Raw genomic sequence first — 17,794 nt, forward strand, 5'->3', positions numbered from 1 at the left:
GAGGGGGCGTAGGATCCACGGCACCGGGGTGGGGTCTTGCCCACCAGCCCGCCCAGCAAGCCAGTGTTTTCACCTCTCATGACGCCACGCACCCCCCGCCCACACGCACGAGGGCTCTCGTGTGCGGTTCTTTGTTCCACGTCTGCCGCCCCCAGGGGCCCACAAGGGCCCAGGTGGTGTCAGGTGCCCTCCACTTCCCCTGTACCGGCTGAGGCTGTGCCTGGGGAGACCTGGCCACACCCACCGACCCTGAATGCAGGGTGCCCAGTGGGGGAGGCGGAGGGCACTGGGTCCCCATGGACAACTCATGCCGCTGGACAGCCCAGGACATCGGCCCCGGGCAGGGGCTGGCCTCACCTGTCCCGAGTGGCCGCCCTTGCTCGAGACGTAGCTGACCCTGAACAGGCGCACGGGCCTCGCGGTGCCCTCCCAGGACACTCGGGCTGAGTCATGGCTCACGTCCGAGAAGCTCAGGTGTCTGGGGGGGGCCAGGGCGGCTGCAGGGCACACCAAGGCCTCAGGGACCGCCCCACACGTACGGGGGAATGGCGGGCGATGGCCAGGTCTGATGGGGCTACCGGATGGGGTCGGGGTCCCCCACCCGTGGAAGGTTGCGGGGAGCCAGAGTGGGCAGCAGTCTGCGGGCGGGGCACTCACGGGTCCTGGCGCGGATGCTCTGGGCCTCGCTGGTCTCTGCCCCTCGCAGGCTCCGCACCCACACCTCGTAGTCCCTGCCTGGGGCCAGCCCATCCAGCAGCGCCTCCGGCTGCCCCACCCGCACCTGCGGGAGGCTCACGCTGGCCCCTGCCTGCGCGCCCCCGCCCGCCGGCCCAGACTGGCTCCCCCGCCTCCCCTCCCCCTCTGCCCCGCACCTCTCTCCCCTCCTCCTTGCCCTTGGGGGAGGTGGGCGAGCACTGCACCAGGTACTGGGTGGCCCCTGCCGAGGGCTGCCAGGTGAGGTGGATGGCTCTGGGCATCACTGCGGCCAGGGTCAGCACCTGGGGTGGGGGCAGGGGCGCTGGGGGAGACGGGGGCGGGCGTGGAGGGGCTTTAGAAACACAGCACAGGCAGAATTCAGCCCCATAAACCAGCGGGACAAAGGGTCTCAGGCAGTGCAGGCCAGGTGTGTCTTGATGGACACACAGAGAGGGGGAGACCAATGCGGGTGGGGGGGCACAGACAACTGAAGTCCCTGTCCCGGCTCCCCCTGGGCAACCCTGGTTTCACTTAAGGCCACATGCTGTGTGGTCCCATTTATAAGGAGGGTCCAGGAATGGCAAACCCCAGAGACAGAAAGCAGATCGGGGTGGGCAGGGGCCGTGGGGAAGGGGAGGACTGGGGGTGACTGCTAAGGTGTGGGTGCGCGATGCTGGGACAAACGGAAACCCCCGACTTGTACACTGTAGATGGGAGGGTCGTAGGTGTATCCCAATAAAGCTGCCGGCGGGTGGCTCACGCAGGCCCTGGCGGCCTGCGGGCTGGACGGGGCAGGAGCCCCACCAAGAGTGCAGGCAGCAGCAGTACTGGGTCCCAGCCACGCCCGGGCTGATGACACAAACGACATCTCTGTGCTCAGAAGAGGACACAGGGTCAGAGGCCCAGTGACTTGGCCTCGGTCACAGGCTGGGGGTGTGCCCCACCCGGGTTAAGACTGCTCCAGTGCCAGGCTCCGAGGGGAGGCTGCAGGCAAGTCCCCCCTCGCCCACCTGTGGTCACCGGGCCCTGCAGGCCCTCACCGACGCCGGCCTCGTAGACGGGGAGCACGGAGACCAGGTACTCCGTGCTGGAGGTCAGGTTGTGCAGCTCTGCCGACGAGGCGGGCGCCTCCACCACCACCTGGAACAGAAGCCGCCAGTGACAGAGTGGGCGGGGTGGGGGCGGGGGCGTGGGCTGGGGAGGGCTGGGTTAGCCCTCGCTCCCTGCGTGGCTGCGTCCCTGGCCAGGTCTGGGCCATCTGCGGGGGCAAGGGGCTGCGGTTTGGTAGCCCCCCGCCCCTGCCACCCTTCTTCCTCCACCTGTGGGCCCGACTCCAGCCCTGCCTGCGTGAGGGGGGGCCCTCTCACCTCCCTGGGGGCGCCGCCCTTAGAAGGCCGCAACACGATCAGGTACTTGAGGGGTGGCCGCGGGGCTGGGGTCCAGGACAGGTGGATGCTGGAGGAGGTCACCCGGGTCAGGACCAGGCCGGTGGGAGCGGAAAGGGGGTCCAGGGCCGGAGCGGCTGCGGCCGGTGTAACTGTGGGATGGGAGGGGGCAGCTGGCGACAGTGGCTCTGCCTGCGCCCCTGGGGGCCGCTTCCCGGAAGGACAATGCTCCCCCAGGTATCCTCAGAGCCCTGAGAACCGCGTGGGCGGGGCCTGGTGGGGCTGCGGCCAAGCATGGGCGACCCTGCCCTCGTGCCACCCCTGCTGGCTCACCTGGGCCGCTGCGCAGGCGCCTGCCCTGCACCTTCTGGCAGACGAGGCGGCTGAGCAGGCCGGCCAGCGAGCCGAGCTGGCGGAAGTCCTGCACGCTGTGCACGGTGATGTCCAGAGGCTGGGACGCCAGGAGCCTCAGCTCGGCATCATCGGCGTTCTTCACGCCTGCCGCGGGGTGGGGGCGAGCTGTCCGTTGTGAGCCAGGACCACTGCGCCCCTGCGAGGCACCCAGCCGGCAGAGGCTCCTTCCCACGCCACAGACCCAAGACTCCACAGGCCCCAGAACGGGGTCACCTGGCCGGGCCCCCGCGAGAGACGGGCTGGTGTGAAGGTGGGGCTAGACACCCGGAGGTCCCTCTCAGGCTGTGCCATGCCTGCCTGGCTCTCTGTGGGGTTTGGGGCCAGGAGGGAGGCCAGTGTGCTTTCCTCGGCGTCCTGCACACCCGGGGGCTGGGGTCAGGCACCGAGGCCGGTCTCTGCTTCCGGGAATCCCTGCCCCCAAGTCTGGAGTCTCCTTCCCAAGGAACAGAGTCAATGACTGGCCAGTCAAGGGCGCAGAGCAAGGCCTCCGGGCCACGCACAGGGCCCGTGCAGACAGGAGGGGGCACGGAGACGTCTACAGACACTTCATTAGAGAGCGGCCTTGCCGTCCACGCCGACTCACGCGGCTGCCTTGGGGCAGGGACTTGTCCTCCCCATTCGCAGACAGCGGGCTGGGGCTCAGAGGCCACAAGACCTGCAGCCCGGGGGGCGGTGGGGGGGTGTGGGAGCCACCTGCTGTGAAAACTCCCCGTGAGAGCCCGGGGTCTGCTCACCCACGGCAAAGACGTCGACGCCCAGATCCTTGAGCACATGGCCAGCAGTGCGGGCGTCGTCCTGGGACTTGCCGTCCGTCACCAGAATCACCAGCTTGGCCGCCTCCGGACGGAGACCCGCCACGGGCTTCAGGTTCTGTTCCAGCACGTGGGTCAGGGCCAGGCCTTGGGTGCAGTGAGAAGAAAGTGCTGGCAGCTCCAAGCACCCTCCCTGCCCACTCGCGATGGCTCCACCAGCCGCTGGCCCCCCGCTTTGCCCACCAGGCCGGTCCTGGCCCCTTCAGGCTGCGGGGGCCCGGAGAGCAGCGATGCCCCCTCTCCTTCCCTCAAAGGCACCCAGAGACTCAGGGGCCGGCGCCCCACACCCTGCTGCCTTCTCAAGAGCAGTGAGGCCCCAGGACGGGAAACAGGGAGGGGACCTGCGGTGGGGGGAGGGGTCTGCCAGGGCGAGACCCCCTGAGGGGGGCTGCTGCTGGCAGGGCCCCCCCAAGCGACTGGTGGGCCCTCCCAGGGGCCTCTACCGACCAGAGGAGTCTCCTGGTTTCAGCAGGACTGCCCAGCACACCACGTTCACCATGGATGAACGAGGTGGACTTGTCCTTTGCAAAGGCGTGAATACACAGCTCTCAGGCGTGGTTCAGAACACACGTTTCCAAATCTGGGAAGGTGCGAGGGCAGCCGACCTCAGGACAAGACCTGAATAGACCCCGAGGGTGGGGCTGGGGCCAGGCAGACCTGTGAACGTGTTTCCCCCTCTGTACTGGAGGCCACGCACGGCGGCCAGCACCTCCTCCTTGGTGCCAAAGGCATTCAGGTCCCACTCGGTCTGGGGATCCCCGCTGTACTGAGTCAGGCCTGGAAGGGGAGGGGTCCCCGCTGTACTGAGTCAGGCTGGGAGGGGTGGGCACACAGCAGGCGGGCAGGACACACACAGCCTCGCCTGGGTCACCAGGGAGGCACATCTGCAAAGCCTCGCTTTCCACACAATGTCCCCCCAGGAGCCAGCTGTCCCTCCAGTGCAGGTCGGGACCCCACCCCTGCCTGTCCAGGTGGGAACTTAGCCTTAGTTCCCAGAGGCTGCGTGTCTCCTTCCCCAATTCTCACTCCCTTTTCCAAGCATCGCCTGTGCTCGGGGCTGGCAGGAATTGTGAGGACCACCCCGGGTGGGGCGCAGGGCAGGGCTGGGACCTACCTACTTGGACTTTGTCTGGCCCGATTTCAAAGGGCTCAATGATGCTGGCCAGGAAGTCTTTGACCTGCTGGAAGTGACTGTGACCAATACTCCAGGATCCATCCACCAGGAAGATCATATCCACGGGTGTGGGGGACGTGCAGCGGAACTGGGGTCCGGCTGGGGAAGGCGGGGAGGGAGGCGAGGTGCTGGGCGAGACCCGCTGCTGCCGCAGGACCCTGATCCGCCCCGGAGGCGGGCTGCGGCCCCAGCATCTCCTTCCCTGGGGCAGGTAGAGGGTAAGGAGCCACAGGACTCCGGCCTCAAGTGAGGTGGGCAGCTGGGTGTTGGGGGACAGGCACTAGGGTCTCCCCAGACTTAGAAAACTGCACTTGAACTCAGCCCATCATCCCAGGGCCTCCGAGCCCCCCCAGAGAGGGTTCACAGGACATCCAGCCGCTCTGGCGCCTCTGCCCTCCATCAGCCTTGGCGGTGCTGGTCACTGTGCGATTGTCTATGGCAGGGGTAGGGGGGTTCCACCTTCCTCATCTGGCCGACACGACACCCGGGCCCAGCGGGCAGAGACTGCCCGACGGGGTGCCAACCGGGGTCGCTGCGTCAGCACCACGGACAGCTCCAGGCAGCTGCCCATCCTGCCAGCTCTGGGCTGAGGCCTCACCGTTTGGTGAGGGGGCTTGTCCAAAGGACCCAAGAGCTCTTTGGAGACAAAGCCACACCCCTTGATCTGGGGCTCCCTGAGTTTTGCACAGACAGTGCCCCCAGGCCAAGCCCCAGAGCCAGGGCCAGACCCCACCTGAGGCTCCCGGGCAGGGTAGGTGTGGTGAGACGCCCCCCCCAGTGGGGGAGGCAGGCCCTGGCCTCAAGTCCACTGGGAGACAGCAGGCGGCCCGGACCCCAGGACCCCACGTGAGGCTAAGGAAGGAGGTACTTTCTTCCATTCCAAGTCTGATGGGAGAAACAAAATCAGAGACATCTCAGGTCTGATGGGGGAGGCACAGCCCTGCCTGCAGGGCCTCGAGGGAAGTGCGGCGCTGTGGTCCCATCCCGCTAGCCTGCGGAGGCTGGCACCCTGGCCGTCTTACCTGGCTTCTCTCTCCCTCCAGCCGAGGCCCTGGCGTGGCTGTGCCCTTCCAGGTCTGGGGTGCGCTGGGCAGGGGCCTCCCCCTCAGGGCCCCTGGGTGGGGGCTGTTCCTCACCAGGTACTCCTGGGGGGGGCACAGCTGTGTCACCTCTCCCCAGCCACACTCAGGCTGGAGGACTCCTGAGAGGGGTCAGGGTGGTGGGACCAGGCACTGGGGCCCCAAAGACGCCCCAAGCAGATGACCTGCCCCGGTGGGTTTAGTGAACCGAGGAGCGCGGCAGCCAAGCCTGAGTGAAGCTGGGGAGTGTGAGGTCAGATGGAGGAAGCACGTCCTGGCCGCATGGAGAGGATCCGCGGGAAGCTCAGGACAGCTCCTCGTCCCAGGCACTTACCGTCCCCCGGCTTGGACCCACCAGGCGTGGGCAGGTCTTGGCTTGGGGCCAAGGCCACTGGGGGATCGAGGTCTGGGCTCCCCTCGTGGGAGGGGCTGGGCTGCAGGGCTGCCCCCAGTGGCCTCCGGCTGCTCCTGCTAGCAGAGCTACTCTTCAAATCTTTGACTGCAGAGAGATGCAAGGGGCTGTCAGGACCACCAGGGAGGGAAGAGAGGCCTGGGGCTGCACACAACCCTCCCCGCGACGGTTCGTCCAGGCTCCCTGGGGCTCCCAGTCGAGGGGCTGCCAGGGCTCAGCTCCAGCCTCCTCTGCACACATGCACCCCCGGAGGGACTTACTCACAAACTCCCTCTGAGCCAGCAGGACATTCCCTGAGCCCGTGAGCTCGAAGATCTGCAAGGTGTACCCTTTGGAGGGGCTCAGGCCCCCCACCGTGGCCTTGGGGGTCTTGGTAGTCAGCATCACCTCCTGCTCCAGGTCCCCTGGGTGGGGGTGGGGAGACCTGTCGAGCCCGCCCAGGTGGATGCTGTGCGCGCGCATCTGTGCACCTGTGCGTGCAGGTGTGCTCCGCCCACTCTGTCCTGCGTGTGCCTGTAGGTATGTCAGGGAGTGGCAAAATTCTCCAGGCGCCTCCTCTTCCCCCTCCCCCAGCTCCTCCCCTTGGGGCGGGGGAGGGGAAAAGGGGAGAGGTCTTTGTTGCCCTCTCCAGGACCTCCTGGGTAACAAATGGAGAAAGAATGTATCTCTGCGACAGCAAAATAATATGCCTTTACAAAGCTTCCCCAGGAGGACTTATCCTCCCCAGAGGGAGGACCCATAAACCCTCCAGATGCCCAGCACAACAGCCCTGGGGACAGCGTGAACATGTGAAGACGGGGGCTGCACACAGAGAAAGGCCCCACCTGCCCGTGTGCAGGGGGCTGGACGGCACACAACAGCAAATCTGCAAACATGTCCCAACGTGACTCTGTGAGTCAGGGGACACTGCCACGCTCTCTGGGGAGGCAGTCGTGGAACCGACTGGAGAGACTGCAGTCAGAGGTCAGGAAGCACCTAGCGGTTCTCGGGTCTCAGGTGCTAGGAAGGGGATAACAGGAAGGACCTGCACGCCCGCCCCATAGTCCATTGTCTTGCGGGGCGGACGGCCCCCAGCCTGGGTCCAGCCCCACGTGGGGAGGTGGGACAGGCCGGGAGGGCGAGGGTGTTGGTGCTTCATATGACTCGAGCTGTGTAATTTTCACAAAACCGTTCCCCCATTTTGTAGGTGGGAAAACCGAGTCACACAGTTACTCAATGGTAGAACAAGGAATTAAACCCAGGTCTGTTGGGTTCCTGGGCCTGCCTGCACAGGGGAGGGATGTACACGCAGGCCCTTTGAGGAAGTGAGTCCTTGGCACGTGCCCCCCCCGCCGCCAATTCTTTGGGTTGAGACACTGAAGAGCTCCACCCAGGAGCAAGGGTTAATGAGGTCAGACTGGCTCTTGAAAGGACTGAAGCCCAACTTCAAATAATCTTAACTTCTAAAACGGAGTGAAGATGACCCAAAACTGCTAGTTCACATCACTGTCTGTCAGAAACAAACATAAATTGTTTCTGAAGGAAGTCAATGTTATCTAAGGCCATAAATTATTTCTATAAGTTGTCACAATGTCTGGTATGCAGTAAAAAATAACCGGATATGTGAAGGAGCAAGGCAATGTGATTGAATGTTAAGAGAAACATTAGACAACAGAAAGAGAGCCACAGATTTCCCAGATAATGGAATCATGAGACTTTAAAATAACTATGCTAAGTAGTTTGAAATTTTAAAAGACGAGCCTATGAATTCAGATATCGAACCATAAAAAAATGAATTCTTGAATGCAAAAACCAAACGGAAATTTCCAAATGGAAATTCTAGAATGGAAAAACACAGGGACTTCCCTGGTGGCGCAGTGGTTAAGAATCCATCTGCCAACACAGAGGACACGGGTTCGAGTCCTGGTCTGGGAAGATGCCACATGCCACAGAGCAACTAAGCCTGTGTGCCACAACTACTGAGTCTGTACTCTAGAGCCCATGAGCCACAACTACTGAACCCGCGTGCCACAACTACTGAAGCCCGTGCACCTAGAGCCCGTGCTCTGCAACAAGAGAAGACACCGCAGTGAGAAGCCCACGCACCACAACGAAGCGTAGCCCCCGCTGGCCGCAACTAGAGAAAGCCCGTGCGCAGCAACGAAGTCCTAAGCAGCCAAGAATAAGTAAATAAATAAATTTAATTTAAAAAAGAAAGAGAAAAACACAAAACATGATGTTAGAAATTCAAAGAATGACCTAACAGCTTGTTACACACAAATGAAGAGATAAATGGTGGAAGATCAGTCAGAATAAAAAACACCAAGTTAAGCATGGAGAGATAAAGGGATTGAAAATATAGAAGAAAGAGTAAAAGGCATAGATACAGAGAGAGAATGGGGCACAAGCAATGTTTGAGGAGATACAGCTAAAGAACTGTAAAACAGTAGACACCGATTTGAGAAGTCCTGTGAATCTGAAGCAGGAGAAAAGAGACCCACACCCACGAACATCAGATTAAATGTGCTGAGAATCCAAACAGAGGAAAAAGTCTCAAAAGCAGCCAGGGAAAAAGAAAAAGACGTTACGACAGCAACCAGGTTGATAACTGAATTCTCAAGAAAAACAACAGGAACCAAGAGACGTTCAAAGGAGTCTTCAAAGTGCTGAAGGAAAGTTCCAACTTGAAATTCTATACCCAGCAATAATATCCCTCAAGAATGAAGGCGGAATAAAGACATTTTCAGACAAACAAACAAAACCCCCCAAAACACAAGAATGTGTAACCAGCAGACCCTTACTAAAGGAAACATTTTCAGGCAGGAGAAAAATAACCCCAGACATGCTGGAAGGAAAAGAGAACAACAAAAGGGTAAACACGTGAGCTGGTCCAAATTCACGTCGAATTTATACACTACGCAAATGAAAATGTTTTATGAGATTTAATATGGATATAGATTAACATGCATGAAAAGGGGATAAATGTGGTTGTGCTGCTCCCGTGTGGGAAAAGGGAACGTAGCCTTCATGGATACTACACGTTGATAAGTTCAGGATGGCACGGTGGTCTCTGGGCGATCACTGCAGCAGTAAAGGGATACGTAACTACTGAGCACAAGAGGACATGGGATGATAAACAGCACTCAGTCGTCCCCCACCTACCCATCAATCTTAACTTCACACACAAAAAAGAGACACTAGACGCTGAGGGCCTCCAGCTGTGGTGCAGCTGGAGTGACACAGAACCACTTATAAAGGATTGTTGTCAACAAAAGATAATCAAACCTGAATCTGACCAAACCTCTGGGACCTGTCAATCTTCAGGACAGACGGGGGTAGGGGAGCAATAAAAGTGGCACCACGGGGATGCCATCAGCAGAACAAAGAATGTTGGAAGTTCTGGCGGACAAACGAGCTTCTTTCTTCAACAAATAAGTGTCAAGGAAAAGGAGGAGAGCTGTTGTAGCTGGAACATTACCGGAGACGCGGGAACAGCACAGTGTGAGGACTCTGTTGGGATCTCAGTGCAAAGAAGTCAATTGCAAAAGATGTTTATCAGGCAAGCTGGAAGATTTTTAACACAACAAAGTATTTCTTGATGGTTCTGAAATATTTTTACTTTTTAGGCATGCCAGTGGTACCAGAGTTATTTTTTTGGTCCTTCCTTTTAGAGAAACATACTGAAATATTTATAGACAAAATTATATAGTGTCTGAGACTTGCTTTAAGATAATACACTATAAGGAAGGGGTTGGAGAGACAGACATGGAACAATAGTGGCCGTACGTTGATAACTGTTGAAGCTAAATTCTGGGAACATGAGGCTTCATTACATCACGCTCTCTTCTTTTGCATGTGTTTAAAATTTTCCATAAAAATTCAGTGCCACAAAAAGACAAGAAAGGAGAGGAAAAAATTATAGTGTAACAAAATGAAAACAAGTAGGAAGATAGTAGATTTAAACCCAAATATATCAGTAACTTCGTTAAATGTAGGTGGGAAAATGTTTCAATTAGAAGACAAAGATTGTAACATAAAAACAATACAAATTCTATGCTTCTTAAAAGATGCATCTAAAATGAAAGGCTAAAGAAAAATTGAGTAAATGAATGGGAAAAGGTTTTCAGTGCAAACGCTTCCTGGCGGACCAACAGTGATCTCACAAAAAAGAGATTATAAGAAAAGACTGCAACCGCAGAGGTAATGAGAAGAGTTCATAATGGAAAAGGTTCAATCTACTAGGAAGATATGATAATTCTGAATTTGTATGCACCTAATATCAGAGCCTCAATGTATAAAACAAAGATTAGTGAGAAACCACAGAAAGATGTATCTATAGTCACGATGGGGGATTTAAAATACTTCTCTCAGTAACTAATGGGATAAGTAGACCCACACGAAATCAGCAAAGATAAAAAAGATGTGAAAAATAAGGTGAATAAATTTGGCTTAGTTGAGATAGTAGAAAACCACAGGCGAGTCAAGAAGGGGGTTCTGCTTGGGAGCAGAGGGGGTGGAGACCGGGAGGGGCCTCTCCTCACCCAGGGAGTGAGCTCCAGTTTGCCTCTGCATCGTGCATGTACCCATTCTGCAATCACACACCCACGATTGTGGGCTCGTCTGCGTGTCAAACCTCAACTTTTGAAAGGCTGTTAACACTTGCAGCCCTCATCCCGTCTGGAGGTTTGTGCCGGGTTGCCAGGCGCCTCTGCCGCTTGCCCTCCTGTGGGACGCGCTCTGATACCGTGAGTCTGCCCTGGCGCTGGGCACTGGCAGAGCCCTAAGAGCTCTAAGCTTGAGGAGGATCCTTGTTTCTTCCAAGTGAGCAAGCACCTTCTGCGTGCGCCAGGCGCGGGGATACGGCGGTGGGGACTCCAGGGGCCCCGCTCTCCTGCCACAGCCTCCCCGTGTTAGCGGGGCAGTGGGGGAGGAGGGAGGCAGAGTCGCGAGGAGCCGGGCCCAGCGACCGCCATGCTGACCGTGGTCACCGTCAGTGCGCGCAGAGGGGAGGCGCGGGCCCCTACCTGCCCTGGGCTTCACCTGCACCAGGTAGCCGAGGCTGCTCCCCTCCGACTCCCTCCACTTCATCTGCAGCCGGTCCTCAGGCAGCACCACCAGCCTCAGGCGGCCGCTTGCTGCGAAGGCAGGATGGGGGTCAGGGCTGCCCCCTGGCAACCGCCCCAACCAGCTGAGGGGGCCCCGAGGCAGCTGGGGCCCCATCAGGGGTCAGAGGGGGCCAGTCCCACCTGGGGGAACTCTAGAAGAGGCCCCACCCGGGGCTGAAAGAGGACCGAGACTGCCTGGCAGCACCCGGGAGGGCAGACTTCTGTCCAGGGAGGCCCCCGCCCCCGTGCACTGAGGCCAGCCTCCCGGAGCGACCGTAACTGCCCCACCGGAGACGCGGGCACTGAGCCAGCACGGCAGCTGCCAGCCCGCCCGGATGTCCCCGCCGAGTCCCCGCAGCTGCAGACCCCAAGGTCACTACTAGGTTCACACAGCCCATGAGGGTGGGGTGCCCTGGGGTGGGCCTGGCCATCCTGGGAGGAGGACGGGGTAGCGGAGGCCTCAGCCCTCAGGCACAGCCTGACCCCCGAGCTTCCGGGAGCTCCTTGGTGGAGGCGACTAGTTTTAGAAAGTGGGGACAGAGATGGGCTTCTTCTGGTGGCCCCCCTCAGAGCTGGGGCACAGGGGAAGGGCAGGGCCGGGGGGAGCCCACGGCAGATACAATGATCGCTTAAGAGCAGGGAACAGCTGAGCCGGGCTGCCGGGTGGGCCCCGCTGATCCCTGGAGCCTGGGCTGAAAGGCAGGAACGCCTCAGGAGCGGGGGCCGTGAAAAGCCACTTGTGAACAGGAAGCCCAGCTCATGAAGAGCCTCTGTCTCCCTGCGCCCCTGGCATGTTGGGGGCCATCCCCAGCTGCCTTCTGAGTCTGCACGTCAGGGCCTTGGTGGGGCGCCTGGGAGACAGCACCCACCCAGGGGCACCCCCCACGGGGCCACCCTCGGGGAAGGGCAGCGTGGATGTGGGGCCCCGCCCCACCCTAGCCCTCCCCTGTCTACCCAGAGCCTGCAGGGACCTCGTGCTGTCTGGACTCAAGTGTCTGTAGGGGTCCCTTAGTGACTTGGCCCCTTTGGGGTGATCCTGTCAGAGCCCCAGGGACAGAGGGCCCCGACCACCTGCGTGCAAAAGTATAACCACGAAGATGCACCACCAGTAAGAAGGCGGTTACCAGAGCCGGGGCTCCGGGCTGGGTGGCTGCACGATGCACCCCTGCCGCCCCCCATGAGGCCAGGCCTCGGCGGTCTCCTGCCCCTTCATCACCCGTGGGAGCCGGGTGCACGCCAAGGATGTGGCCGGCGGGGGTCGAGGGGGCTCACTGGGTAACCGGAGCCTCGGACGGCCCCTGGGACGTGGACACCACCTCCCAGTGTCAGTCTACGCAGCCCTCCCCCACGGGTTTGGGGTGTTACAAAGGATACTGCGACCAGCGTTACCCCGAAAGGGACACACTGTGAACGTCCAGTAGGGAGCAGAAGCGTCCCCTCGCTGGATGGGGTGTAGCCGCCCAAGGTGCTACACGCAGGGGGCAGGGGGCTGATGTGATGTGCCCCTTAAAGGAGCTTAAATGAGCAGGGACCTGCTGGAGGCAGCATCTTGGGCTCTCCTGGGGGGTGGGGGTATCACTTTTTACTCTAGATTCTGCTGTTTGAAAATTTCACATTGAAAAGGCATCTGGGGAATGATGGAAAAAATATTAACATAAGAAGGAATTAAATGCACACCCAGTGTGTTAATAACTGTTAAAAAAAAAAAACCCCAAACAACAACAACCAGAAAACAAAAAGAGCCCAAAGAAATAGAAAGACCGCAAGGCCAAATGGTCAAGCCACAGCTGAGGGCGACACTGTGGGCAGAGCCGTCCCCTCTTCCCGTCTCTGCCCCCTGAGCATCTGTCCCCCCAGAATAGCAGCTGCTGGGGGCTCAGGGCCAGAGGGAGGCTGGTCCCTCGGGGGACCTGTGCCCTGGGCAGGTACGGCCTGGGGTGGGGGGCAGGTAGGGGCCACAGGAAGCCCACACCCGAGTCCTCACCTTGTCCCTGGCCGAGTCCCAGGGTGACACCCAGCCACAGCCAGAGGCCGACCCCGAGGCGGGGGCACACACGGATGCTCATGGTGTGTGGCCTGCGAGAGGAGGAGAGGCCACTCAGCCATCTGTCCGTCTGTCCCTCTGTCCCCTCCTGACCTCGAAGCCAGAGCTTCTTTGTCTGCGCCTGTGTAGGCCTGGGGCCGAGCCCATACCCGGAGGCCTCCAGCCACTGGCCCTCCTGTCCCCAGGGGCCAGCGTCCCACAGGCCTGGGGGAGCTTCCTGGATCAGGAGGTCAGCTGCCCTCCGTCTGCCCACCGCACCCTCTGCATCCCGCCCTCGGGACCTTCTCCACAGGCCAGCTAGGCCAGCTCGGGGCCTGGCCACTGCCCTGGTCACTCACTTGTCATTATACCAGCCTGGGGTGGCCACTGTCAGGGCCAAGGGGGTCTGGGGAGGAAACCAAGGCCAGGTGGGGGGCGGCCCTGCCCACAGCCCTGAGCGGCATCAGAGCTGGGACCGGGACCCCTGCTGGCCCCAGGAGGGACGTGTCCTGGCTGAGGACCGGCCACCCAGGACAACCAGCCCCCTGGCTCCAGAGCTGGCCTCTCAGTGAGGTGGGGGGAGCCCCAAAGGTGGGGTTGGGTCCTGGGGGGCTGCCTCTGGGCCCCTGCTGACAGAGCAGAGGGGAACGTAGTGCAGGATCTCAGGTCTCCGGCCAGCCCCGGCCCAGACACACCCAGGGCAGTGGAGCTCAAGGGGGTCCTCGGGGCTGCAGATGGGCTAGAGGATGGCGCACAGGTTATCCGGGCACCCCAGGCCCCAAGCCACGCCCCTCCCCTCCCCTCCCCGCAGAATGCGAGGCTGTGAACAGGACTCCTCCGCAGCGCCTTCCTTCCTCCACCCCGTGACCCTGGGGGGCCAGACCCCCTCCCCAGCCCAACACTGCATCCGGTCCTGCTGAGCCCGCCCCCACTCTGTCTGGAAGGGCAAGGTCATCCTCAGATCACAGACCTGGGTGCATCCCCTGGTGGCCCCTCCCTGTCCACCTGGCCCTGTGGCGAGTCACCAACCTGCTCCAGTCCCAGAGCAGCGTCCCTCCGTCCCGCGCACTCCCGTCTACCCTGGTCCTACTGCATCCACAGGGAGGCTGTGGCTTATGAGGCCCCTTTCCTCCGACGTCACTGCCCCGGCCCACCCCCCGCCCACCCCGCGCTTGCCCCCCTCCCCTGGCCCCCCTCCTCAGCTCTCCACTCTTCCCATCTGCTGCCCAGGACGGCTCTCCAAGCGTGGGGGACACAGGTCCCAGTGTAAAGGACCCCATCGCACCGCAGGGTGGGATCCAAGGCACCAAGGGGCCAAACACCTTTATCCCTCACTCCATATGGTCTGTTCCAAAGAGGCCCACGAGACAGGCACCTCAGGGACCAAGGTCACCATGTGTGGTCCTGGGCGCCAAGCTGTGGGTGATGGGCATGGGGATCCCTGGCAGCCTGGAGCAGCCCCCGGACCCCAGGGTCACGCCAGCCTCACAACCTCCCCACTTGTCTGGCATCGCGCCCCAAGACACGTGACCCCAAACCCAAGCCACTCATGGGTCTCTCTCCAGTGCCCCGCCCCCCAAGCCTCCTCCTCCGCACCTGCCCCTTCTCTACAACCCTCCGCGGTCCGTGAGGGCCAGCCTAGCACAGCCCCTCCCCCAGCCCTCCCCACGCACCCCAAAGGCCCCACCCCGACCGACTAGGTTCCCCGCAGGCTGGGCCCGGTAACCAGGGCTTGCGGGGCGGGGGGGCACCCAGCCTGGGCCCCAAGCACCCAACCCCTACTGGACCCCAGGACTCACCCCCCAGAACCACCCTACCCCAACCTGGACCGGACCGGCCCCCTCCCCCCAGCTGCTCTGAGGCTGCCAGGGTGGCTCTGGCCCCCACCCCCACCCCCCTGCTCTGGGCTCAGCTTCTGGAGGCAGAAGTGCTCTGGGAGAGGTGGGTGCAGCACCGGCCAGTTGACATTTGCTGGAGACTGGGAGAGGCCAAAGGTCGGGGGCTGGATGCTGCTGGAGAGGCGGGGCCCTTCCCAACGCCCCTGGAGGTTCCTGTCCCCCTCTCCAACCCCCAGCCACTGGGCAGGCGCTGCAGGATCCAGCCAGCTCCCGGCCTTGACCCAGGACCCTCAGAGCCCCTCCCGGCCTCCAGTCCTGCCCTGCGGTTGGTGCTCCTGCAGCTAGGAGGGGCCTGAGAACCCGAGGCGAAGGTAGTTCTGAGACCTGCCGTGGCCTGGGAGCCAGCCGCCCATGCCTGGACGCCGGACGCCGCAGTGCCGGTGGATGCCCTGCCCTGGGAGCTGGCGCTCGGTGCGGGGGCGTGGGGGTGGGGGGAGAGGCAGGCCCTGCAGTCCCAAGTGGAGGCCGGCAGAGGGCGCCTGGCCCGGTGGCCACAGACACTAACACTGGCATACACGTGTCTGTCCACGTCCACGGCTCACAGGCGCTCGGAACACGCGTGTGCACACGCACGCAGCCCACCAAGGTGCCGCTCTCCACGCTCGCAAGCCAGCGGGTCCCGAGCACTCTTGGCCAGACTCCGGGCAGCCCCCCACCCGTGTGCCCACCCAGGAGCCCCCGCACCTGGCACGTGCTCCACGCCCGAGGCCCGAGGCCGCGCAGCCCACCTAGCAGCGTCAGGGCTCAGCCAGGGCACAAGCTGCCCACGGTCACAGCTCAGAAAGGCAGGACAGAGCCAGGCTGCCCCTGCTGGGCAAGTCCCGTCGGCCTTCTGGAAGCGGCACGGCCGTCACGGCCCTCACTCTAGCGTGCAGGTGGGGGCCCCGAGCAACGGCCCCACTTCCCCCAGCCCCAGCAGTGGGGAGGTGGTCCCAGGAGTCCCAGCCCTGACCGCTCGAGAAGCCGGCCCTCAGTCCTGAGCAGAGCCTCCCCAGCCCCTTGGGGAGGAGGTGCAGAGGGCAGGACCCCCACTGCCCAGAAAGCCCCCCAGACGGTGCCCAAGAAGCCCTACTCCCCATCTTCCTGCCAGGACCGGCTCAGGGCGTGGAGTCCCAGGAGAGCCACCAGCATCTGGCGTGCCGCAGGCCTGGGCCCGCTGGGCAGGGCCATCTGGCTGGGAGCAATGGTTGGACTGGGTAGCGCAGGTCACCTGCGAAAACTCTGGAAAAGGAAGCTAACTAAGCTGGGCAAGGGCTGCCTTTAGGTGTCTGCTGGTCAGTCGTGGTGTCTTGGCCAGGAGGTCTGGGGCAAACAGGTGACAGAGGCTGGCCAGGTCTCAGCTGGTGGATTGGCCTGGCCTCCTGGAGCCGGAATCTGGGGAGGACAGCACGCAGCGGCCAGGGGGCCGAGGGCAGGTTCGCGGCTGACGGGTATGTTGTCCGGAGAGGCAGAGGCCCCGTGTGTTCAGCACGACCGGGGCTCAGCTGAGAACAGGACCCAGGACCGCCCTACACGGCGCCCTGGCTGCCCGACCCGCCTCCCCACTCAGACCCGACTGCCTTCACCCCGGGGCCCCCCTGCCCATAGCGCTGCTCTGGGACAGGACAGCACAGAACCACCCAGAAGACACAGCTCCAGCCCGGAGCCTCCAGTCGGCCCCACGTGGCGGCCACAGGTGCCCTCGGTCAGGCAGTTTCAGGATGACGCAGGCTGGCTGACCGCCGGCTGGCAGCCCCAAGTCTACCCAGGGCCAGGGGAGCGCCAGACTGTCCTTACAGAACTGCCCTCTCCCCCAAACGAGGGTGCCGCGCAGATGCCCCCGCGTGTGGCAAGGGAGCTGGATTGGGTGCTCAGGCCCTCACTGCCAACCCAGCCAGGAGGAGAGGGCCTGGCACTGTCCTGGCCCAGCGAACAGAACTGCAGAACGGCAGGGGCGCCTGTCCTTTGCCCGTGAGGGGTCTCAGGCCACCCACCTAGTGTCCTGACGTGATGCCGGAGAGCACAGCACATCTCAGACCAGTCAGCCTCAGGGCCATGTGCATCAGCGCGGGGGGCTCCCGGGCAGAGGGCAACTTACTCCAGCTGAACACGGCCTCCAGGGCAGGGCCTCCTGGACCAGAATCGACAGGAACGAAGTGCCCCCGAAGCCTTCAGGGCTGGAGTCCCGATCCCAACAGGCTGGGGTTCCAGCGTGGAAACAAGAGTGTCAGGACAGACTGCACCCCCTTGTCTGGCCCGGTGCTGATCTGAGGGCCGCCTGCAGTGCAGCCCACCAGCCCTGGTGAGGACCCACACCTCACACCTGGCCCTCCTGAGTGCCTCTTGGTCCCGGGCTGGCAGACCATGTTTGACCCTGGCTCTCGGGCTGACCTGGGTCTTCTCATCACCCTAAGCCTGATCTCTGACCTCAGATCTGAGCGTGGCAGACTACTGGTTCAGTGACTGAGACCCTCAGGGTCAGCTAAAGGCACAGGTGCTGGCCACTGGGCGTCTTCCTTGGGGAGAAGTGTGGGTGGCCGTGCTGCAGACCTGCCACGAGCCACTGCAATCTGGCTGTCCACACGGGGACGGCCCTTCCCGCGGGGCAGGGAGCAGGGACGTTGCACACAAATCACACAGGAGGCCTGGGGGAAGCCTGGCTGAATGGCCTGAGGGCCGGCAGAAACAAGTGCGGGGACAGAGGACCGAGCACGGCGTCGTGTCACGTGGTCGTCAGTGCCGGACCATAAGAACGGGGTGGCCGGCACACAGCCATCAAAGTCGAGTGGGCTTGGGCGACAGTGAGATCCAAATCACAGTGCAAAGAGGCTGGAAGAG

The 17,794-nt window shown here is 61.8% G+C and overlaps 1 protein-coding gene across 1 annotated transcript in view; it reads right to left on the bottom strand.

Annotated features, from left to right (window-relative positions):
• COL20A1 (collagen type XX alpha 1 chain) overlaps positions 1-17,322 on the bottom strand; it is a 29,546-nt gene extending 12,224 nt beyond the window's left edge. The window contains exons 1-16 of the mRNA XM_032604542.1: positions 17,280-17,322; positions 16,964-17,087; positions 13,250-13,381; positions 13,041-13,132; positions 10,976-11,086; positions 6,233-6,376; positions 5,916-6,059; positions 4,422-4,580; positions 3,965-4,084; positions 3,230-3,394; positions 2,415-2,579; positions 2,064-2,233; positions 1,707-1,836; positions 873-1,018; positions 658-781; positions 358-497 (exon numbers count right to left, since the gene is read on the bottom strand). Coding sequence (XP_032460433.1) covers positions 358-497; positions 658-781; positions 873-1,018; positions 1,707-1,836; positions 2,064-2,233; positions 2,415-2,579; positions 3,230-3,394; positions 3,965-4,084; positions 4,422-4,580; positions 5,916-6,059; positions 6,233-6,376; positions 10,976-11,086; positions 13,041-13,132; positions 13,250-13,381; positions 16,964-17,087; positions 17,280-17,322 — 2,109 coding nt within the window. The remainder of the gene's footprint in view (positions 1-357; positions 498-657; positions 782-872; positions 1,019-1,706; positions 1,837-2,063; positions 2,234-2,414; positions 2,580-3,229; positions 3,395-3,964; positions 4,085-4,421; positions 4,581-5,915; positions 6,060-6,232; positions 6,377-10,975; positions 11,087-13,040; positions 13,133-13,249; positions 13,382-16,963; positions 17,088-17,279) is intronic.
• Between the last annotated feature and the right edge of the window lie 472 nt (positions 17,323-17,794).

The sequence above is a fragment of the Phocoena sinus genome, chromosome 15 (assembly GCF_008692025.1).
Source record: "Phocoena sinus isolate mPhoSin1 chromosome 15, mPhoSin1.pri, whole genome shotgun sequence".
Lineage (NCBI taxonomy): Eukaryota > Metazoa > Chordata > Mammalia > Artiodactyla > Phocoenidae > Phocoena > Phocoena sinus.